This window comes from Thunnus albacares, chromosome 16 (genome assembly GCF_914725855.1).
Source record: "Thunnus albacares chromosome 16, fThuAlb1.1, whole genome shotgun sequence".
Taxonomy (NCBI): Eukaryota; Metazoa; Chordata; class Actinopteri; order Scombriformes; family Scombridae; genus Thunnus; species Thunnus albacares.
The window spans coordinates 13,412,362-13,437,071 of NC_058121.1; the positions used below are offsets into that span (position 1 = coordinate 13,412,362).

Here is a 24,710-nt window from a genome sequence, read left to right on the forward strand (position 1 = left end):
TTATCTAAATGCCTTCTGATGAAGGACTGTAGTGGCCTGTTTCTGTTTTGGCCACTGTATCACTGAAAACCATCTGTGTGTTGAAAGCAAAGTCCAGTAAATCAAGACGTGTATTTACTCCAGACTGCAACGTGTTGAAAAAAGTAGAGCCAAGCTGTCAGAGTAAATCTTTATTCTGTTTGGGAAAATGTGGCCCAGCCTTTTAGAGAATAAATACAGGATACAGGCATCCTTGGCAGCGGACCTGTACCTGAGTACACTCCTGGCTGCGATGAAGCAGAAATCAATATCAAACAAATTCAGCAAACAGATAAAAACAAAGACAAGAAGAGAGAAGCTAAGACCAGTGGAATTAATGTTTAACAATTTTCTTATTCACCTAAAAGAAAATAATTGTAGAAATGAAATTAGTCTTCATTGTCTCAATCCTATACAATATACAGATATGCAAACACAGCTGAACTGACCAGCTCTTCATAAATCAAGTTGAATCAAACACTTGCTCCTGCTGGTGTACTAACACCATTTGTATTAGTGGCTGGTGTAGCAGAGGTGCATACTGGATTGACCCACATGCACCAGCATAGACATTGTAATAAGCACTGCAGGTTTGTGGTTCTTTCTAGTTCAAATTTACAGCAAATACATGATGTCATTCTATCAATACAAGGCACTTAACAGGTGCACGGTGTCACCGCTTTTCTAGAGAAACGGTTTCAGTATACACAGAGTTTGGCTTTTATCTTTTCATCGGCAAAATTATAAATATCATTCAGCATAAGATTAAAATATGCATCAATCAATGATGCTGAGAGGGTTGCCTTGATTTTTGTAACCACACAAATGTTCATGATGTTTTTTTTACCCCACAGTTACTCCCAGTACAACAGCAGTACTTCAGACACCTTTTCAAATCTCTTTTGCGATGCTAACAGAGATTCACTATAACAAATGTGTGTGCATGTCCACCCACAAACTCACCTCCTCTCTCTCTCTCTCAGACACACACACACACAAACACACACTGTATACACACCAGTATTCCAGATCCTAGAAGTATTTTGCAAGAGTTTTAAGCCCATTATCGATGTTTAAGTTAAGGTTTCAGACTCACATTCTTTGCTCAGATGCTGTAACTGCATAGACATAAATGAAGTGAAACCCATTTTTTGCATGATAAAGTCTTCAGTAGCAGGTTTGCATATATCAACAGCCACAAATACATTTCACAAATTTCTTGGCAATATAAAACATCTAAATGCCAGACCAGTGGATATCACAGTTGGTACAGTAGTGTAAGGCTTTCATTTCTTGTAATTTATAGTTTATGTCAGTGAGTCAAACTGGCAACCCTGCTTTACCAAACTGGCAGTCCTGACTAAAAAGCCCAAGGAAAAAACTGACATATCTTGTCTTCAAGCTAAAATAATACGGACAAACTTCTTGTGTTACGTTCAGGGCTACACTACAGCATCTCAATACCAGTTAACATTAACACTGGTTTTGTCCAGATCTAGACTACGGAGACAAGTAGATATTTGGTTCAGGTCTTCATCCTCTTTATTGGTGGTATACAGGTGAGGAAGGATGTATCAAAGGTAAAAATGAGTACTATTTAAACCCCTCCCATGCGCTCTCTGACACGATCCCTCTGCTCATCCTACTGATGCCAGCCAGCTTGACTTTGGCACGGGCTGTCCACCTGACGGCAGCCGTGGAATCCGACAGGTTAGCATAGCGGGAGGAGTCCTCTTCCAGACCCCGGCCCGCCCAGGAGGCCAATTCCAACGGGAGGCCTAAAGAGTCGGGGAAAGACACCGGTGAGTCCCCTTTCTGGCTCTTGTCCTCTGGAGCTTCGTCAGTCATAGTCTCATTTAAGTTGTTGAGGTGAGGCGGCTCCCAGCCCTCCATCTTCTCCAGTTTTTTGGTGGGTGAGATTTGCCTCATTGTCATGGTAACACTTTCCCAAAAACAGAGGCCCTTCTCTGGCTTGTCCTTCTTTTCTTTCTCCTTCTCATCATCCTTGATTTTCTTGTGAGACCTTTAGAGAAACGCAGAAAGAAGATTAGAGGTACAAACGTGAAAGCTACAGTTGCACAAAATTTCACACAAATGTTACTGGAGTCTAACTTGACCACTCACATCTTAACTATAAATAGACCATTGGCTGGGTGGGGAACGGGTGTGTATCAGACATCTTAACACTGCAGAGTGGAACTTTCTCCATACAGTGAGCCATTATATGGGAATTCCCGGTTGTTTGTGACAAGAGAGGTGATTAATTTAGGTTTTCCTCTTCATACATGTTCCACTTCCTCAAGGGGTCTGAAAGTTAATAACTGCTGGCAAACCTCTGCCTTACATATAAACAAATACAAGTAGCTGGACGTGACTCCATTATTTTTTGTCAAGTTTGTAAATATTTGCAGCACACACTTGACCAGTAATGGCCACTGAGTATATCTTCGTTAACATGATGTAAACAAGGAAGAGTCTGTGCAGGTTAGGGTTCCACTGATTTGCAAGCTGTAGTGACACATTAATACTTCAGCACAAAGTTGCATACAGTAATACTGGAGCTAGTGCTGTTAAAAAGTAATCAAAACCTTTCACTTACACTATTTTCAGGCCAAGTTTGCAAACTGAGATGTTAAAATAAGTGATCTTACTGTAATTTCACACTGAAACACAAAAGGATTAACTTCCATTGAGTGAGTTAGCTGGGTGACCTGTTCAGGGAACTATTTGAGATGCACTTATTGGCTTCATTAGTAGAGGACATCACCTAAATGGTGGCCGATATTTAATATTTAGCCCAATATCTAAATTTTTTATTGATTGGCTTCTAAAAGCAAGCAGACAGATGTGTAGTTAGATCTTTTATTTAAGTAAATGTAGCCATACCTCAGTGTGAGAATACTGCATTTGAGTAATTAAAATCCTGCCTTAAAAATGTTTGTCAAGTAAAAATACTGATGAGCAGGCTAATAGTTAGTTTATGGTGCAGCTTAACCAATATGAACTACTACTACTACTATATAGTTAAAGGAAGTTTAATGTATACCATTGCATAATATCATCTTCCTCACGTTTAGCATGTAAAAACAGTGAAGTAATGTACTGTATATTATATAGCTAACAAGTCAATGCACTGACTAAAAGTAAAGAAAAACATTTTACTCTACAATGTAGTGGATTAGTAACAAAATTGAAATGCTCAAGTAAAGTGCAAATACCTCAAAATTGTATTTAAGTACAGTACTTGAGTAAATAGTTACTTTCCACCTCTGATTAAATGGTAGGAGGTTTTGTAATGATAAAGTTAGACTGTGGTGCTACGGCTGAGTTATCATGTGTGTAACCTCACCCTCTGCGGTCAGCCAGCTTGACTCCGGTCAATAAGAAGTGCTCATCGTCTTTGGAGGAGAACATCTTCTTCTCCCGCCTCTCTTTCTTGGACATGATCTTCTTCACCTTGGCCTCCTGACAGAAACCAGCAGACAAGAGCATTGGCTTTTGTATTGTGGAGCTGAAATGAATAACCTCATCTGTTGCATGTTAGCTTGTTATCTCTGATGCCTGTTTGTAAGTGATTTATTCTCCCTGAAGAGAGTGATTTCACAAAGTCAACTTTATGGAAATTTAGAGAAACAGCTTGTACAGATTGATGGACGTGCATTTTTGAAATTCTGTTATGGGCTTCACTGGCTCTGAATTCCCAAACTGAATATTCATCTATCATCCATATATACACGACCTTTTAAAAAGGAATCACAAAGGTAGAAAAAGAGCTTTTTCTGCAACACCAATCATATTTTAAGGAATTTGTATGACATTTCAGAAATACACTTTCTTCCCTAGAGTTAGATGGGAATATTCATAATACTCTCATAAAAGTAACACTCATGTTTGTATGGTTAATATTAAACTCGCCATTAACTGGTTAGCTTAGCTTAGCATCAGGACTGGCAGCAGGGGGAAACAGCTAGTTTGGCTCTGCCCAATGCTAACAAAATCAGTCTACAAGCACCTCTAAAGCTCACTAGCTTCTTATAATTTGTTTGTTTCACCCTCCTGTTGTCCTTGGGTCAATTTTGACCTGGGAGGACAACAGCTTTCATTGTGTGCTGTCATCAAAAAAAATGAAATGGTTTTAAAACAGTATCTGTGGGAAAACTGAAGCATAAAATTATATGTTGTGGTTTTGGACTATTTCTCAGCTGAAGTTACTGCTGGTAGGTAGATTTTGTTACAGACAGAGCTAGGCTAGCTGTTTCACCCTGTTTAAAGTTGTGTCTTTGTGCTAACAAGCTGCAGGTGGTAGCTTCATATTTAGCATGCAGACATGTGGCATCAATCTTCCTATTTATCTCTCCACAAAAAAAAAAAAACAGTGGGCATGTTTCCCAAATTGTCAAACTGTTCCATTAAGATCATAACACTATAACCAACTAGACAGGGCAACTTTCTTATTGCTGCTGATCAAAAACATTATAAATTCCAGTTCAGTGTTAGAGACAGAGAGAGAGAGAAAGAGCTTGAGTGGCACTGACTTGGCAGCAATGTGCGCCACATTCCAGTGGAAGACCCTCCACTCCCTCTGAAACCCCCCCCCCCAGACTCCCACATCACATCAGAATTCCTCCCTGCCCTCACAGCTTTCCCCCGAGCGCAGATACCGCCCTCCTCAGCGATAATGGAACAAACTTTTGGCTCTGTTTCTCTCCGTGCCTGGGAAGAATTCCCAATGTCAACTGTCAAGGTCATAACGTTTACTCCTACTTGCATCTGTGCCTGCCTTTGCTTTAACGTTATCAAAACATTCTCAATTCTCATTTGACCCTTGCGACCCCTTTAGTGTGCTTCTTTTGTTTCTATATTTTATCTATGAAGGAGCTGTGCTGTGTGCATGATACGTTTAATCTCTCCTGTTTCATTCTCTGTGTTGCGAGACCAGAGGATGTGACAGCAGCTACAACAAGCAAACAACTAGCTGGACATGAAAGCAGTCGTCTCTCAAACCAAACAGGAACACATACAATAAGATCTGTCACTAGGTCTGAGATCAAGCTTCAGAATGTCAGTTTAGATAACATGAACTTTTACAGAACAGTTTGTCCTACGGGTATATAGGCTTCACAAGCTCTCTATTATCTAACGCACACATGAGAATACTCATGATCCCACACATGAGCTCTTCCCATATTCAAAACTATGTGACATGTGATGGATTTGTACTTAGCCTAACTTTGGTGTCTACAGGGGCAGGCACTGCTGCTGATAAGTGAAAAATCAAATGTTCTGCTCTTCACCTCTCATCACTAACATGCCTGAGTTTGCCTGCCAGTTTCTTGAAGTTTATTATCATCAGAAATATTTGGAAAATGATATATCAATCATCTCAACACCATGTATCCACTTTGACTCTCTTTCTACATCTCTCCTCGCTCTGCTTCTTGTTTCCTGTGTGCCGTCAAGTGTAAACCATTGATCAGATCAGATTTGCTGTAGTTTTGTTGAAAAGAAACTAGAAATGCCAAAAGAGATTGAGAATATGTGTGTGTGTGTGTGCATGTATCTAAATTCCAGCTTTATATGTGTATGCATGCATGTGTGCACATACAGAGGCCTGCCTACTCACTATTCTCTTCAGCATTAACCTCCGGCCCTCTAGATCCAAAGCAGCTCAGTGCCCAGTAATCTCTCTGGCCAAGAAGTAGGTAAACCAAGCAGCTCACTGAGCTCGCTGTGTGAGGGGAGCGCCACAGCTTTACTTACAGCTCCATGCCTGGCAGAACAATAGAGCTCTTATTGGACCAAATTTTTCCATCCATACCTCAGAGATTAAAACCGAGAGATTAAACAGGCATTTTGGAAATATTGTACGAACTGCACATATTAGATATAATAATTTCATAATAAGACAGCAATCAAGTCATTGTTTAGCTTCAGGTATTGATGGCTCTGCATGAGTTCATGAGTTCAGGTTTATCCAAGGCTTTTGTTGCCTTTCATCTCTTACCTGTTTCTCTCTATATATGTTATTTTTAAGGGCTGCGACTAACAATTATTTTCAGTATTGATTCATCTGTAAATGTTTTTAAAAATTCCCCAAAATATTCAAGTTACAACATTTTATAGACCAAACAATTAAAGGAGAAAATGATTGACAGATTAATCGATAATGAAAATAATCATGGGTGCAGCCCTACAAATGATTAATTGATAATCCAAATTATTTGGCAATTAATTTCCTGTTCTGCTGATGAAAAAATCAAGTAATTGACTTCTTGTTTTCAGCACCACTTTGTATACAGCAGACTCTCCATTAAACAGATGATCACAAATATGTTTAATTTTGCTTCAAAATGACAAATCCACTATTTACAAAATGACAGGCACTGTGCCTGATTGGCCGTTGTCATGGAATGGACATCCATGGTAGCACGGTATATAAAGTAAGTAAGGAGTCCCTTTAGGGCTGTGCATAAAATTCATAATTTTCTGAGCGCAGAATCATGAATGTTTTGCTTAAGAAATTTCATTAGAGAGAAATGGATAAACAGTCCCTCTGTTAGTCCATTGAAGGGAAAGGTAAGGACTCCATGTCTACTTTGTGTGTCCTAATATGAGCATAAAACAACCGACGGTGGAAGAATTGTAGCCTTCCACAGTGTCAGAGCAGTCTGTGGCTATTTTCAGCCTTGTTTTTCTTCCACAGTGATTGTTCCCTTCCAAATAGCCAAGCTCCTCGAAAGAATGCTGCATTTCCTTCCCTTCTCCAGCACAGCCACCCCTATACTCACAAACAGGACAGGTCATGAAATATGTCCTGTGAACTAAGTCATCTACAGTAGATATACATACAGTAGGCAGCCAGCCAGAGTACAAAGACAATACACTATGTGTGTGTTTGTGTGTTTGTGTGTGAAGTTTGCACTCAAGCTTGACACATTCAGAAGAGTTCAAACACGACCACACCTTTGAGTAAAGACTTGTTGTCAACATAGATCAGGAGATACATATATATCTCTCATGAACAAAGACACAGCACATAATCTCATCCACACACACATTGTAGGACTGTGCACAGCTGCAGATAAAGTTGCCTACATACACACAGGACACTTTACTTAAACCCACATCATGAAACCGTTTTAGCATTTATGAGATGTTCCCCACTAGACTCACTTTGGCCCTTACCCTAATTTACACTTGATAATGCAAACCTTTTGCCAATAAGGACAAAAATGACCAAACATTAAAGATATACTCCCTGAATTTTGCTTTGGAACTCATCTGTGTTGAGTTTCAAACCATTAATCATCAGCTGGGGAGAAATTTGGGAATTCAGGATTGGGTCACACCAGCTATTCATACATAAATCCATCACTATGTGTGTGTGTGTCCTTCCTACATTATTAGTAATTACTAGCTATTTTCAAACAAGTGAAATGCACCATTAAAAACATAAAAAATGTTTTAGTTAGTAAAGACTTTAATAATGTGGAAATTGGTTGCTAGGAAATGTAGTGTTGTCTTATCAAGACCAATCAGCAATGTTAACAGGAAGTCATCAACATAAATGTCAAATACAGTTTTAGAAAGCAAAACAGTAACTTAATTTGACTTTTTTTCTACCCATATATGTGTACATGGAGAAATATGTGTGTTTTAGTATTAGTGTAGTCATTAGAATGAGCCAGAAACAATCAATTACACTAAACTAACCGAATATATTTGGTCATTCAGTCCAATATTACAGGTGTTTTTGGAATTTGAGGTATTTATGTTGTTTTAGTGAAATGCAATTCAAAGTTTCTCCAGTTTACATCGTTATTAAACAGCATTTTAATCAAGTGTCAAGTCAGAACATTTCACTGCCTCTTTTACCCTTCAGTCTAATCAGGTAATGTATTAGCAAGCTCACATTAACTTTGTTATGTGGTTCAATTAGCTACGTAACAAATACACCTGACAGTTACTAGGTGTAAATACTAAAATATTCTCATATAAGAACTGTTCTGTGTGGTACAAGCCATTTTAATATGGTGATACTTAAATCTCCACTCAGTTAATACTCACATTATAACTACCCTGTTCCAGAGCAGCAGTTGGGTGCTTTAACAACTGTATAACTTAAACCATACAATTTAGGGTTTATTACAACTCAGGCCCTATTTTTGTAGTTTTGGCCATCATTTCTATCAGTTTTGATAACATTCTACTTAAAGTAATTGCTGAGATCTGGAGACAGAGTGACATCTCTACAACAATGCATGACGCAGCAAGAAACACAAGAGGTAAGATGATCTGACAGGTTGTAAGCAAACCTATAGTTTAGCTAGATGACTGTATCTAAACCACTTTATTTGGTGCTAAAGTGGGCCAACCTGAAATGTCAGTAATAACAACTCATTGCACAGGAAAACTGCACATACAACCAGAGAAAGTACACTAGGTCAAAGCAGAACCAGGAAATCAGTTTGTAAACTATGATTAATTGAACTATGATTGATTACTACAGACAGGTTTTGTAATACTTTTATCATTCGCTTTCCTTTTCCCCTCTGGATAACCTGGGGGTTTGTTTAAAACCTGTATGATTGTTTGACGGCTCATTTTTCTTGTCCTGCTGGACTTTTAGCCATGTTGTTGTATCCCCAGATCTCAGCAAACAACTTGGTGTATATTATTAATACTGATAGGAATGATGGCCAAAGCTACAAATATAAGACCCAATTTTAGATAAACCAGAATAATTGTTTAACCCTTTAACCTCAAACTGCAGTAATCCTAACTCAAACATTAACACGAGAAAATCCACTGAAGGACGAATCAAAATGACTCCACAGTTCCAAACGGGATAAAAAAGGAAGGACAAGAACACACCCACACAACAAGACAGTTTCCCAGTGATAAGGTAAAAGATTAGACCAGGAATGATGACTGAAGGCTGGCATGTTTACAGATAAACACTGCAGCCTCAGCAGTCCTCTGCTTTACCTCAGCTGCACCTTGTGATCATCTGGCATGAACAAACAGCCTGCAAGAGTAGGCATTTTTTCATAGTTCTAAGAACTGTTGGAGGAACTACCCCCTTTTTTATTGTGTTTGCACTGCAGGAACTCGGAACGGTCATAGTTCTGCCGTTTTGAGGGACTTTTTTAGCTCCTACTTCACGGTAGGTAGTCTCCCAGCACAAGATGAACCTTGAGTTACATAAGTATCAAGTGGTCCAGACGCAAGTGTATGTTGACTGGTCAAAAACATGAGCTAATACAGCAATTGCCATTTTTATATATTTACATACAGTATACATATTTTCGTCTCCTCTCCAACTCTGGTATTATCATGAAACCCATGACACACAACAAACACACAGCTCTGATCACAGCTTCCTCCATCTTGTTGTTGTTGTTGTATTTCACACAGAAGTAACGTTGTTATAACAACCGCCGGCCGGCTTACATCACTTCAGCGTTCTTATTGGCGGTGTGAATGGAAACAGAAAAAAAAGCCCTTGAAGGTATGTAGTTCTCGGGGGAGCTCCCGAATGGGTAGTTCCTCCCAGGGAGACCAGAATTCTCTGTGTGCGTGTGTGTGTGTGTGTGTGTGTGTGTGTATGTGTAAATTGGGGATGCTGAGGTCAATTAAAGGATATGAGCGCTGTTAGTGACATAAGATTGACTCTCTTAGGGTTACACAACCATGAGTGTGATGACATAAGTCTGATATTATGAACATCTGCACGTGTGTACAGTCAAATGTGTGACAAGATAAATGCAAGTTGGGCGAGTGCGGAGCCTTTCTTGACAGGATAACTGTCAGAGGTAAAGCTGTGTAAACTGCGTATAAGTTGGGAAGCAGATAGTATGTCTGTGTCTGTGTTACATCCAAATAGTTGTGAAGTTGTGCTGTTTACCTTGGACACTGCTGTGACGGCTTCCTCCTCCTCTTCCTCTCCTTCTATGTCTTTGTCCTAAGACACACACACACACACAGAAACCAGCGGTGAGTTAACACAAATAGCAACCCCCCCAACACAAACACACACACACACCATCCACAGTTTGCAGCAGGGATGCTGTGTGTGTGTGTGTGTGTGTGTGTGTGTGTGTGTGTGTGTGTGTGTGTGTGTGTGTGTGTGTGTGTGGAGTGGGTGCAGACCTTCCTGTAAAAGAGAGAGGGCAGCCTTTTTGTAGAGCTGTAACATAAACATACTGTGTTTGGAGGGTGAGATGGAGGGATGGATGGAGGACTGAGGAAGAAGAGGAGGAAGCTCAGAGGGTACATTTAAACAAAAGAGAGAGAGAAAAAAAACATGACCTATTGCTTTAACAGTGCACATGACAACATTTGGGTATATAAGGCAGAGCTATTTTGGATCCATTGTGCTTCAAGCTTTATTTTTCCATTTTCAGTATATCCTTTGTATAATATTTGTGTTATTGTCTTTCTTATTTTATGTTGAGGAACTGTTGATAACTGTTGTACGTCTAATAATACGACAATGATGACAATGATAAATATATAAACAAATAAATGAAAAAAAAAGCTTTTTTCCCACAATAACCCGTCGGAGAGGTGTATGGAGGCAGTTGCACATGAAAAAAGACTATGGAAACAGAAATAAAGTGCGCAGCAAAACGTGTTCCTAGGTCATCAACAAATACATTTATTTTACAAGTATGTAAATTTACAAGTATGTAAATAAATAGCCAAATATAAAAAAGAGCAAACAAGCACACTCTGGTAGATATTCATTTGTTACTTATAAGTAAAGCCATTATTTTTTAGTGACATTGATATTCTTCATGTTGAATGTTTTTTTTTTTAATTTAACAGTGCTTGGATTAATCCAATAGTATCATTTATCTAATGTGTGTCTCTCATTGTCAAAACCAAGACAAACTAGCATATAATAATACTATAATGATACTTGTCACCTTGATCTTGTGTCAAATATAAAGCATACCTTCTTGGGACAAAGTCCTGTAAATATCTCTGACTTGAACTGTGATTATGACTACTACACCTAAATTTAGACAGATTAGTTTTCAAAAAAATCAGTCTTTAACAACTTAATCACACTGTTATTACACAGGATTTAACCTCATCATGCCAATCCTGAAGAACCATATTCTTGAGTCTTAGTTTAAACAGACCTTTAATGTCCACAATGATGCCATAACAATGATAAGCTATTCATTCAGAATGCTTTTAACCACAGAAATATGTTTTGACTGATATTTACTGTGGTCACAGACTTGTAATTTGCCTTTGAAGACTTAGACTTGACTTGCACTTGCCCTGAAAAAATAAATCATGAGAAGAGGGCAGAGAGAAGTCATCAGACATGCAGCTGAGCCTGAGATTACTGAAGTGGAGCCAGAAATCCTGTAAAATGATCAAAGCTGTAAGAACCTCTAACATCTAACAACTACATGAGAGAGGGAGAGAGAGAGAGAGAGAGAGAGAAATGGTGGTTGGACATGTCTGAGCAAAGTCTGCTGGGCCTCTGCCACCTGAGCGGATCAAAGACGCACACTGACAAACACTCACACATACTGATTGCTGACTACTGTTAGAGCATAAAAGCATTAACAACATGGAACAGAGGGAGAGAGTGAGCGCAGGCGAGGGGGGAGAGAGAGAGTGGTGTTTCGGAAAATGCTCCTCACAACAGAAAGCAAGAGGTCTGCTTTCGCACCTCAGGGGGCTGTTCTTTTTTTCACTTTCTGTCTCTTTCTCTTTCTATGTGTGTGTGTGTGTGTGTGTGTGTGTGTAAATTTTAGCACAGTGTTGTCTTTAGAAAAGCCAGATTACTAGGCAATAAAGACGCCCAGTGAATTTCAATACTAAAGAACCAACAGAAGTTTCAAAAAGCCCTCACACATCAACAATACTCCAAAGCCAGTGGCTCAGAAAGTGTTTCTGCCTACAGTACTACACTTTTTTTTACTTTCATTTATCCTTTATTTAGCCAGGAAGGTCCCATTGAGATACAGGGTCTCCTCTTCCAGGGAGTCCTGGTCAAGGCAGCAGCATAAGCAGTAACCCTTAATATATTTAAAGGAATAGTTCAACATAAATATGAAGCCAGCAGCCAGGTAGCTTAGCTTTGTGTAAAGACTGTAAACAGGGCTCTTGCTATTGTTGCTCCTTATTTACACAATGTAAGCAGAATGGCAAGAATGGGAAGACTTCCTGTTATTCTGACTTGGGAGTGTTAAGACATTTTTCCAAGATGGTTACCCCCAAATCGGAGTCTGATGTGACCACTATTCCCCACTCAGCCGCTCATAATTATGGTTTGAACAGTATGACGTGAATGTTCTGTCAAAAGGTAAGAAAATTCACCTATCAGCATCTCTAAAGCCCCCTAATATAACACCTTACATCTCATTTGTTGTTGTGAAAACGAGAAGCTGTGGCTTGACAGGGGTTTATGTGCTGTGAGTATTTCTTGGCTGGGAACAGTGACTTGATAGACCCTTTGGCTGTGTATTTTCAGAGGGAAGTAGCTAAAGCCAAAGTCACTAGATGTCGCTAGATGATGTCACACAGTAATTTGCATATCTGTGACATCATAACGTAATTACATATACAAAATTTCGAAAAATTGAAGTAAAGCCTCTTGCTTTTTGCTAATGATATAGCTATTCTATCATTTTTTCAAGCAGCTATATCCTCAATATCCATCTAAATCTACATCTGATATTAAAAAACTATTTTATGCAGGCTGTCACTTAGCGAGAAAGTCATTAAGTTGGCAATGAGCGGACTAAACTAAGCTAAGATAAGCTAAGCTAACCATCGCTTGACTATTTAACACACAAATATGAGGGTGGGATTGAAGTGTATTTATCAAAATTTTGAACTATTTCTTTAAATGTAAAGAGGCTTCACACAAACCCTTTTTATTTTGGCATGAAGTCCTGTGATGATTTGGTTTTAACTTTTTGAGACGAAACTTTACCCTCTTCACTTCAACAAAGACCTCAGCTTTATCTGTCTTTTCCTCGTTGCCGCTAATGATTTATATGTGAGGCCGTCTGAAGTTTCTGCTCCAACCTGATCTGTACTCTCATGATCCAGTTTCAAAAACAGCGGAATTACAGTGGTGTTATTGATGTATTCAGGTGTGCTATCGCTTTAAGCCATAGACAAACAGGCACACGACACACATGTCCCGCAAACTCACAGCTGCCTCTTTCAGCCTGTTGAACTTCAATCGTGGGTAAGAAAGCAAAGCTGCGGCACAGGGCCTGTAGTCACCCTAGAGTGCTGCAGAGGGAGGACGATATTGACTTCAAATCCTGTATTCTCTCTCCTCCCCCCTTTTCTCTCCTTCTTTTCCTCTGTGTGTCTGTGGATGGATTATCCCTTTCTACTTGTGTGTCTCCACCTGTCTGCCTGCTGCTCTCTGCCTGTGTCTCTCTCTAAGGGAAAAGTTTCAATTCACTTTATAGGCATGACATGTAAATCCATCTGTTCTGCCATAAAGCAGAAAAAGAGACAACAGTGAGTACAACACGCAAAAGACAAAGACAACTTGATTATGTGCCTACAGCGTTACTACAAGAGTCGGACAAAGCAGCAGTTATGGCCTAGAAGATGGACAAGCAGCTCGTGGTAAGAAAGTTGTCGGATGGATCCTCGAACCACCAACATAAATGCGCATGGGGAAAGTGAAAGAGCAGGTCTTGAGGTGCCCTTGAGCAATGCTGTGAATCCCTGACAGCTATATTGGAGTGGCACAGTAGCCAACAGATCAGACTGTGGTTGTTCTGGGCTTCCAGGTGTGAATGTTTTTTTTTGGGAGATCCAGTGAAACTTGCTTAGATAAATAAAAGTTAAAACCTAAGAATTTATTACAGTATAATAGAGCGTAGTGTTGAATCAATAGCTGTCTGACTCATCTCCACAAAATGTTATACAGTAAGCTTAACAAGTCTTAGTTTGTATCGCAGGGCCATTGTGTTAATTGCATTAAGGTTCCTCATTTAGATGCCACTAACTAAATCTTACACACTGTTCCTTTAAATTTCCCCGGTAGCTTTAGTTGAGTAAATATTTCTTCAATTCAGGCCAACGTGGTTGGTGATCTTTGGAGATCTGATACAGTTTAAAAAGAGTTTATTGTGATTAGTTAACTCTCTCTCATGAAGTACATCAGACAGTGTAGCTGCTTCGGATTGAATAAGGGGAAATGGACTGCATGTCCAGACTGTGTTTTCATAACATTTATCCTGGTTTCATCCTGTATCACTGCTGCCTCTTCACTGTGTTTACGACATTTTATGATACAACCCCTGACCCCTGGATGTACTTTATTGCCATGGCAACATGGGGAGACCTCCCTGATGACTTTCCCAGGAATCTGGAGCAGAATCCACTGCTCTGATCTCAGATCAGTTCTTAGAGCCCGAGTAGTCCTGGGTACCACTGGGAACAGAGTCACAAACTGAACTCAGACCAGCTCTTCAGCGGTAAAGGCCACATGCATCGGTTCCCAGGCTGGGAGTTAGGAATAGGCAATAAACCCATCCAAGGGTCACAGATCTCGACATTATCACAACAACAGATGAAAAATGCTGGGAAATGGTGTTGTTTGATCTTCTCAATTACCCACAAAATGACACATTTATAATCCAGTGCTGTGTGGTAGCACTGGATTCACAAAGAGTTTATCACACATTCAAAATACAGTAAACAATTTACTTTTTTAAATCTCTGAACTGATTAAACAGCACTATCCTCTCTGTTTAACCTCTTTGTCACTTATTTTTACTTTTTATAAACTATCTGACATGCTAATCTGTAGTTTTACAAAATCTACTTAATTAACAAATTGCTACATTAGTATACCTATACCTATATACCTATACCTATCTTCAATTTATTGATTTACAAAACACACTTGAAACTTTTAAGGTTCAGGGAAGTAAAACCAAAAAGCAACAAAACTCTTTCTCTATAAACCTCAATTCATTGCACAGTTTTAGGTGTTTATATTATATATATGGTGAATTGATAAAACACCAAAAACAAAGTAGCTGATAGCAAATTATTTTGACTCTCAGTAGCGTAAAGATACTGTTACTCTCCTTGATACTGACTTTTAGTTGCTATGTCTATCCAAAATACTGGGGTAAGAAACTTCTCCACATTATGTCTCCTTTAACTAGAATTTTAGGATCTGACTAGTGGAGCATCAGCACCTGAAACTCCATTTGAATCCTACCAATAACCTGATCCAGGCCACATAGGAAATTATACTTGCATGTCAGTTTGCTATTTTTTTACGCAGCCAGGACTGCCGCATGCCTTTTGACTTCAGTGTGTGTGTGTGTGTGTTATCATGGATTCTCCCCTAATGACCCCCAACACCTTGACAGAGCCCAGCTGCTTGCAAGTGCTGATATGGAGGCTTTCAGACCTCACACACTGTTGCTCACCTGACTGAGTCTGTAGATAGGAGTCAATGAGAGTCTATTGTTTCATTTGACAAAAGATTGATTCAAATGAGTCACTGAAAAGAACCACATACACACATCAAAGATACAATCTGTTCCTTCTTCACAAATAAGTGCTGTCTGTCTGTCACAAACTCTATTATAATGAGTGATTCAAAGTTGACAATTTTGAGATTAAAATAGTTCTTACTGTGCTTTAATCATGTTATTTATATGTTTTTACAGTTTCCACCTAAATGTCTTAGGTTTGCTTAGATTGTTATTGTTCTTTCTTGAACCTTCAGCAATTTCTGTCAATCTCCTCCTCATCTGACATGACACCTGAGTGCGAGCACAGCACTTGTCCTCCTCTTCTTCCTCCCTCTGCTTCATTACAATGTGAAGTAAACTGCATGAGATCTGTTTGGTCTGGGCCACTTCAGTAGCAAATTGTCATAAAAATTACAAGAACAAGTGTAGAGTAGTAGTACAGAACTGGATTTGAGCCCAATTTATGATCATTTCTAATTCTAATGTTTTCAGTGTTTATTGATTTATTATTTATTCAGTTTATTATAATAATTTACGTGTTGATCCACTGTAAAAATATCCATCTAAACAAATCGTTTAAGTTGATTTAGTAGACAGAAGTCTTAAAAAGAAAAGCTCTCATACAATGGTTTTTGGCTCAACTTTGTTGTTAAGCCTCTTGTACAGCCTCCTTCTCATACACTTGTTTCTAGGGAAAAAAAATCTGTAACAAGGGAAGCTCAACAAGTGTAATAATGCATTTTAGCAGAATTATTCATTATTATTATGCCAGTTTAAACACCAAACATTACTGTCATTGTTTGCACTAAATAGCGTTGTTTGAGTTTCCTTTCCATCCGTCTCATTACCTTGTAGGAGTGATGATAGTGCCAGGACATGTCGTCTTCTTCTGACGCATAATCCACCAGCACTTTACTCTTGCTTTTCTTAAACATAACTCCACTTGTCGTTCAAACAAGCCGTCTTGGTCTTTTGAAAAAAGTTGTCAACTTCACCCCCCAAAAAATCTCAAGTTTCTTCCCGAGCAGTTTGGTCTGTTTAGTGGAGAGATCGCAGCGACGCACCGGCGCACCGCGTTCTGCTGTTTTGGTGATTTCTGCAGCAGCGAGAGGAGGTTTTCTCCCAAACAGTTTATTCATTCATAGAGATGCCAGGAGCTGGAAGGTTCGAGCTTTTTTTTTTTTTAATGACGCTTACTATTCGTTTCGTAACTCTTTGGCGCACGTTTGGTGCGTTTTTACGCAGGCTCGACCACCTGGACCTCAAACTCCTCCCATATCCCCCCTACCCCGGTTCCTTGAAGTTGCCATGGCAGAGGGAGGAGGAGGAGGAGGAGGGGTCGCACCTCTCATCTTTGGCCAATGCAAGCATAGAGCTACGCATTCATGCAGAAATAATTTTCACATTCTTAATGAACAGGAGACTGTAAAAACACGGAAACGGATATTTGGAAACATTTAACCTCTTCAGTTCCCAGACACTCAAAATATACAAATACATGAGTCTGTTTTGTGTTTGAAATATATTAAACTGTATATTTAGACCAATTCAGTAGTGTAAGAAGTGACCTTTACTTAGATATCCATTACAAGTAATTTATAGAAGTACTATCAGCAAAATGTACTGTATGTAAAGTATCTAAAATAAAAAAAAAATACTTGAAAATGCAGTGGAATGGAATCTATCATTATAAAATTACATATTATTGGATAATTATTACTAATGTATGAACATACATACTTTATATACCAATGGGCATGTTCATCTTTAACAACTGATCAGGTTTAATATGTAAAATCTTAACCTGCAATGTAACTATTGCTTTCATATAGTACAATATTTCCCCCTAAAATGTAGAGGAGAAGAAGTTTAAAGTAGAAGAATGGACTTATTACAACCATATATACTGTCTAGGTGTGATGTATATGATGTTTTATTCATTTATGTTGCCTGAACATATATAAATATACAGTATAATCTACACATGGGGTCTTAGAAAGATTAAGAGGAATTCTAAGGCCTGATATATATATATTTATATATTAATCAGTGTGTGGAAGTACAAATATTAGTTGTTTTTTATAAAAGGTCTCAAACCAACTAAATCTTCTCAGCTTCCGGGGACAAAATTTATTCTTTGGTCAGTTCTTGAGTCCTTGACATGAAAACAAATGGATCTAAAATGTGTATTAATCAGCTAAAAGGGCTAAATAAATATGAATTTACACATCTAACTTTTGAGATTTTTAGGGTTTGTGATGATGTATTCTACTCAACTCAAGTAAACTAAACTCTCTCTCTCTCTCTCATACTCTCTCTCTCTCAAAGACCTCTGACGCCAGGGGAAACAAATGACACATTATGCTGGTGGGCTGACCTCTTAAAATAGCTGCAGTTTAGCTCTGGTTAAGACCACTCACCTGATTCAAAGGTTTATAATGTCCACATTATACAGTAAGTCAGGTGGGAATGCGGATTGTTTTAATAACTTGAAGAGAAAAATAATACCATCAGATGAAACAAACAGTCTCTGTTTTCAGAACTTTTGATCTTTTCTGAAGTCTGTCCAGAAAAGTAAATGTTTTTACACCGTGTGGTTTTTAGTCACACGAGGTCTTACACAATGTTGCACTCAGCGTGTAATCAAAATCCAACAATGTAATAATTCTTTTACAGCAGCTCCAGTCAGCAGCAATACTGCAGCAATCCCAACTAATATAGAAAACAGTGATTTGCTCTAAAACCGATACATACTTTATATCCCAAAATAATCAGTTTCAAGATGCGTGTGTATGTGTGTGTAATCTACACTGTCCTTGCTCAGTTTGCTCTTAATTAATTACTCTTTTTATATGGTTTGGTGTCAGCTCTTCATTAGTGCCAGCTGACACAAACCATGACTGGCTGTTAGGACTTGTCCGTCACATGTCAATAGGCAGGTCAGTGACCTTTGACACTGAAGGTCATCACTGAGTCAACTGTTCACTTGAGATCAATCCTGGGACATACATTCCCTCAGTATCTCTTGAGTGGTTATTTACAGTGTAGCTGGCCCTGGCGGCTGACATGCACGTCCCTAATCAATCCTCTTAATTGTCTTTGCCCTAATGACCAGTTTTTATCTCCATAGATGTGGGAGGACACACTGACACTAACACGTTCTTTGTCATACTGTATGAGGATGATTAATTATTCCCTAGATACTGTACCATGTATTGTAGATATAGTTAGCATATACCATTGTCTTTTTAGCCATGTTAATAGCTCTTTGGATGGCAATCTGGATCTGTCAGATGGACCATTTTGGTCCAGATCGAAATATCTCAGCAACTATTGAATGAATTGCCATAAAATTTTGTTCATGGTTCCAAGAGGATTAATCCTACTGACTCTGCTAATCCTCCTGACTTTTCCTCTAGTACCAGCATTACGGTTCACTTTTTTGGCATTGAGTGAAATATCTTGACAACTATCCGATTGATTGCCATGAAATTCGGTACACTCATTCATGTTGCCCTCAGGCTGAATTGTAACGGTTTGGTGATCCTCTGACTTCTCCTCCAGGACCATCATCAGGTCAAAATTTTTGGTTTAGGACTAAATACTTGCAAAAATAATTACGTTAGTACTATTTTACTATTTCATATTATTGCTGTCATTACTCTTGCATACCTTTCTTATTTAAAAATGATCAAGTTTTAAATTTTGCAGACTAAATTAAGTAAAATGGAAATGTAGTTCTTAGTATGCCTTAACAACAATTGGATTACCAACCAGGCAAAGCCCTGGAGCCCCTGACCCACAGAGTCAAATGACCCAGACATTCGCATTGGTTTGTGGTAATTTAAATACTTTAAAACTTTTTCAATACTGTATCCACCATAGAATTAAAATATATACTGAAATGAAAGGTGCCTTCAGGTGACACCTGATTTATCCCATTTTGTAGAGGGGCCCCACATTAAAATTTAGTTTTATGGCATAGTTTTAATATAATAGTTTATAGCATATCTTGTCTTTTTATGGAGCATTTTACTGAATAAAATTGTTTGTGTAAGTTACTGCAAACTAACTATTGATCACTGATCAGCAGGGGTCCATGTCTTATTTTTGCCTTGGGACCCTCTACTGGGTTAATCCAGGCCCTTGAACAACAGCATGTCACTAAATGTGTGTCAGCATGTACTGCGTGTGTAACTGCTGAGGAGCATAGAAGTGACCATTACGTCACCTGTTGTGATCATTGACACAGCAGGTCACGTCTGACAAGGTCGAAGTGTCATGGTGGGGCACAGCTGGGATTATCCGACCTGCATGTCTTAGACGATCACAGATGTACTGTACAGTCTGAACTGCAAATGTAGGCCTGAATGATGTCTAGGATACCGTCGGACCTGCCCAATGTGCTTAAGTTCTTAATTGCTTAATTCTGCTTCACCATGCTGTTAGGACAGACGTGTACGTGGCAGAAATTGAGGTGCTGTTTTAAAATGACTGTGGATCGTATTGGGTTTTTTTTTAACAGTATAACAGCATTTAAAAGTAAGACATGCACATTTTCTTGTTTTATGATTGTTGACAGCTGTTATGTGTGAAGTGAAGACAAAAATTATCCATTTTGTAATTTTCTCGTTTTGAATCTGGGGCCCATTGCACAAAATTTGCAACATGCAAGCTGCAATTTGAAACCTAAGATCATTTTTTCTTCTGTAATATTTGACACATTTCACTAATCAAAACAATGCATGAGTGTATAAGCCCTGTAGAACTATTTTGACTGTGATTCAAGAATGACAATCATTTGTAATCTACATGCAAATAGTGGTCACACATCACTTTTGTGAAACAGGCCCCAGGGTCACATAATTGTGTACATTATGATTTGTACATTAATTTCATCAAGATTTTCAATCACAAATGTTAAGACTTGTAGATGGAAAATCAGGTGTTTTCTTCAGACAGCATTTAGGCATGTCATAGTGACACAACCATGAGAAGAGCCAGCTAAGATTAACCATGACTCAACAACTATCTGATGGGATTCACAGGTCACCGGGTTCTCCCGCACAAACCCATGGGACCACATCACAACTTGTTAGCCAAGGACAGAGATTAAAGTTTTAATTATGTTCAGAGGCCAACTGTCAAAGATGTTCCTTAGAGACTCTCTGCTCAGTGCAGCTTTAATGAACAGTTGGTATCTGAACCATGACTTGAAGTTGCATCATATTATTGAAATTACCATCTAAATTCTGGGTATATTTGCTCATTTAAGACTTTTCAGAACATATATCTGCATAGAATTTTGAATTTCGGTAGTTATAAATCCACTAAGTATACAATTTGATCAAAGATGAGGAAATGAAACTAAAACATCTAAATCATGAGGTAAATCATAAGTGGGAGAAAGCTTGTTTCAACAAGAGACATATTACTGCAATTATAGTTTGACTTTAAACCTTTAAAAATTTGCAGTATGCACAATTCAAGGACATATTAGAGGTTGAGTCACCAAAGTCTACAAAAACAAGCCAAAGAATCACTATTATGAACACTAAACACTTGATCCTGCTCAAAGTGTCACATTCAACAAAATGGTTTGATTTTAGTCCTTTTTTTTCTCTCCCTTCTCTGTTTCCCTCCTAACAACGGCCCTGTCTGTTTTTGAGAGACAATTATCTATGATAGGCTCATTAACCGCTGCTCCCTGTCATAGAGGTGGACAGAGGAGAGCAGACTGCGAGACTAAAAGTCGTTGCCAGAATAATGTCAAAGGTCAGAGACAGAAGCGGTGGCGGAGAAGTAAAACATTCGAGAATCATGTTGGGGGGTCTAGAAGCTGTAGAGCAGGTAGTTTGAGTGTTGGACACCTGTGAATTTGAAGTGCTAAGTCATTTGCTTTAGCACGCAAGAACAAGAGGAAAATACGTGTCCTTTCACAGTTGGACTTGTAAATATAACTTGTGCTACGTGCTTCATATCTTTTATACATTTCGTCTAGAAAAACTATTCTGTAATTGTAAAGAGCTCAGTTTTATACTTGCAAAAGGACATTTTACAAAAGGATTATATGCAAGACTTGCAATTGGCTACCTATAACAGTCCCATAAGAGTGTCTATTTACGACAAGGTAAATTTCAGTCACACCTCATTAATTCTGCACCATAGACCTAAAATAGAACGGATGTGTCTTGGCATACACACCTCCTTCTTAGTGGTTAGTAACAGGCTGCCAGGTAACATCATGCATCGACACAGCTGCTACATCACCTGTCAATCTTTAAATTAGCCCAGGACACAATTCATAGCTAATAGCCTACAAGCAGCAGCTAATATTATTGGTCAGTATTTAATGTTATATGCATGTTTCTGCTAATATGTGTTTGTTTGGTGTGTGTGCATGACAGCATAGACTCGTGTTAGCATGGAAGGGGCTGAAAAAAAAAATTAGCCCCTGTACACGAGTCGTGTTTTAATGAGTTCAAGGTAGAGAACATGTTTAAAGCAAGGCTAAGCTCTTCCGCTGTTTAAGAGGAGCCATTTAAAGGGAGCGAGAATGTGCTGCGTCACTGAGGACAGACACACACACGCAAGCAACCGCACAAACCTAACAAACAAATCCAGCAGGCTAAAAAAAGGACTTGTGCTTTATCATGTCAGAGCAGGTTTGCACGAGTGTGTTTGTGTGAATACAAGAGAAATGTTGCCTTGTCTATATTTCCTCTTGTCTTTGCGAAATAAATGAAGCAGTAAAGAAGATTAAAAATACATTTTCCAAGAGCTCCGGACAAAACAATAACCATAAATTAACAAAAAGTAGACGCACAAAGTGGATACATATCTAAGATAAAGTGACATGGTTTAATGAAAAATAAATGTTTAATATCCATGTCTTTACAAGAGTAACAACAGGTGCTTTTTGAAGAGTATCATCTACTTTGTTACATGTGTTCACTGGTCACACATCCTGACTGTAACCAGTTCAATATGAATACACCCTTCCAACTAATTCTTACACACTTGTGATGATCTGAAGTGAACATCCTGTCTTTATTTTTAAAAGTAATAATATTTTTTTCAAAAATCTTTCTCATAGATTACCTTATGAGCAAAAGGGATTCAGGGCAAATTTAAATTACAACTGTAAGATTACTCTGTATTTCTGTAATTCCCATCAGTATTCAGCTTTATATCGATTTTATCCATTTATTTATTTTATGGATTTTATTATACACTCAGAAATCAGCACACATTTTGCTAAAAAATGTACAGCTCTCAAAAGTGACTTGATATAATTAGAGCTGCAACGATTAGTCGATCAATCAATTAGTCAAACGATAGAAAATTAATCGTCAAGTTTGATAATCAAATAACATATATACATTTTTTCAGGAAAAATGCCAAACATTTGCTGGTTGTAGCTCTTCAAATGTGAGAATTTGAACCTTTTATGTGTCATTGATGACAGTAAACTTAATATCTTTGGGTTCTGGACTGATGATCCGACTAAGCAAGACATTTAAAGACATCACCTCATGCTCTAAAAAATTATAAAGGGCATTTTTCATTATTTTTATAGACAAAAACATTATTCAAGTATATAATCGGTAGATTAAACAATAATGAAAATAACTTATAGTGGCAGTCCTAGATATGACGTATTGTATGACCCCCCCCCCCCCCCCGAGAGAAGATCTCTATCAGCTTGAGGTCATAAGTCAGGATCGGGAACAGAAGAGCCACTATGGATCTTATCAGGCTTCAGTGTCTTGCACAATGATGTAAATATTGTGGCTTGAACATGGGCTGCTAGTGCCATTATGGAAGTACTCATTGACACATGAGAACAATATTTGCTTTTCCATTTTAAGAACAGCATGAACTGCAGCTGGTTTATCACCCAGATACACATAGTAAACCTATGGTCATTTCCTTTAATTTACACAATGTGAGACTGTCTACAGAAGATAGTGTAAGAGGCTGAAATGCATCCTGTCTTTGTTGTTTTGACACATTGTTAAATATATATTTGCACTCTCAGCCTGTCATGTGATCCTAAAAAAGTTGGGGGCCTTACTATTACCATTTTTTTCTTTCACTTATAGAATAATGTTTCTAAACTGATGCACCCGAGGCAGAGCTGAACACAGGTGCAGCTGTACATCATACATACCTACAGAATATCAGGCTACTCCTGGTATCTGCTCTCACTGGATACAGGTATGGTGGTGTAAGATTAGGAGATGTGATGTTAAAACCTCCTCCGGGGACACATACGCTACATGAACACGCACAAGCATACACACACACATACACACTTGTGGGATTGAGCTTAAAAATATGTAAAAGACCTTGTGGATATGTCCCTCGCTCCTTCTCACCCATCTCTCTGGTAGGAAAGACATTCAGCTCTTTGTTGTTGGCTGTAAGAGACGGTAACAAGAGCCTCCTGAGGAGAAGGCACTGAAACAGACACACAATGGACCTCTGTATGTGTGTGTGTATGTGTGTGTGTGTGTGTGTGAACTTGGAGAGAGTGAGGGAGAGTAGAAGTTGTGTCTGTCTGACCCTGACTCCCCTCTTCCCTCAGGAAACCTGATTTAAAAACAACCCAAACGCACAGGTGTGTTATTCTGACAACCACACTGCTGTATATGTGTGTTTACAAGCGTCCACTGGTCAAACCTCATGCTAATCACTCTACAGTAAGGTGTTAGGGGCTCTCTGTTTATTTCCAGACATTTTCTCCATAAAGCTCAACTCTAAGCTCCCATTAAATCCACAGTGGCACAACTGTAACCCCGACTGGCTCCTACTGGGAAAGATTTGGACTTGTTCCCAAAGCAGCTTAGAGCTACAACTGGGTCAGATCTCTGTGTCTCAGCCTTGACCATGACTTTCTAGCAGCTAACTAACTAGCAAACACAAAACAAATCATCTTACCTGAGCTAAGTCAGTCATTTTGAAAAACTGTACTTTCAAGAAAACAGTCTACAAAACCTGTTTACAAGTGATTCAAGCAACATATGTTGGTGCATTTCTGAAAGCAATGTTGACTCTTAAAATTGTTTTGCTGGAATAGGAATAAAAAAATACCACTCATTCCTTAAAATATTTGGTTTGCTGACCAAATGCCACTGCTTGTGTAGGGGTCGGCAGGGTCATTTTCATTGGTCACACACTGCACAACCTGCCCGT

At 38.6% G+C, this 24,710-nt stretch overlaps 1 protein-coding gene across 1 annotated transcript; it reads right to left on the reverse strand.

Annotated features, from left to right (window-relative positions):
• Positions 1-157: 157 nt before the first annotated feature.
• On the reverse strand, positions 158-16,807 carry si:ch211-225h24.2 (uncharacterized protein LOC564539 homolog). The gene is made up of 4 exons (XM_044329744.1): positions 16,361-16,807; positions 9,926-9,982; positions 3,368-3,483; positions 158-2,041 (listed from the first exon to the last, which is right to left on the reverse strand). Exons 1-4 carry the CDS (start codon positions 16,445-16,447, stop codon positions 1,612-1,614), a joined length of 690 nt encoding a protein of 229 aa, XP_044185679.1. The 5' UTR covers positions 16,448-16,807; the 3' UTR covers positions 158-1,611.
• Positions 16,808-24,710: the final 7,903 nt, after the last annotated feature.

Coding starts and splice junctions, on each gene's coding strand:
- si:ch211-225h24.2 (XM_044329744.1), bottom strand. CDS start 16,447: ATGTTTAAGAAAAGCAAGAGTAAAGTGCTGGTGGATTATGCGTCAGAA. Junction 3,484..9,925: donor CCGTCACAGCAGTGTCCAAG/GTAAACAGCACA, acceptor GGTTTCTGTCAG/GAGGCCAAGGTGAAGAAGAT. Junction 2,042..3,367: donor AAGCTGGCTGACCGCAGAGG/GTGAGGTTACAC, acceptor GTTTCTCTAAAG/GTCTCACAAGAAAATCAAGG.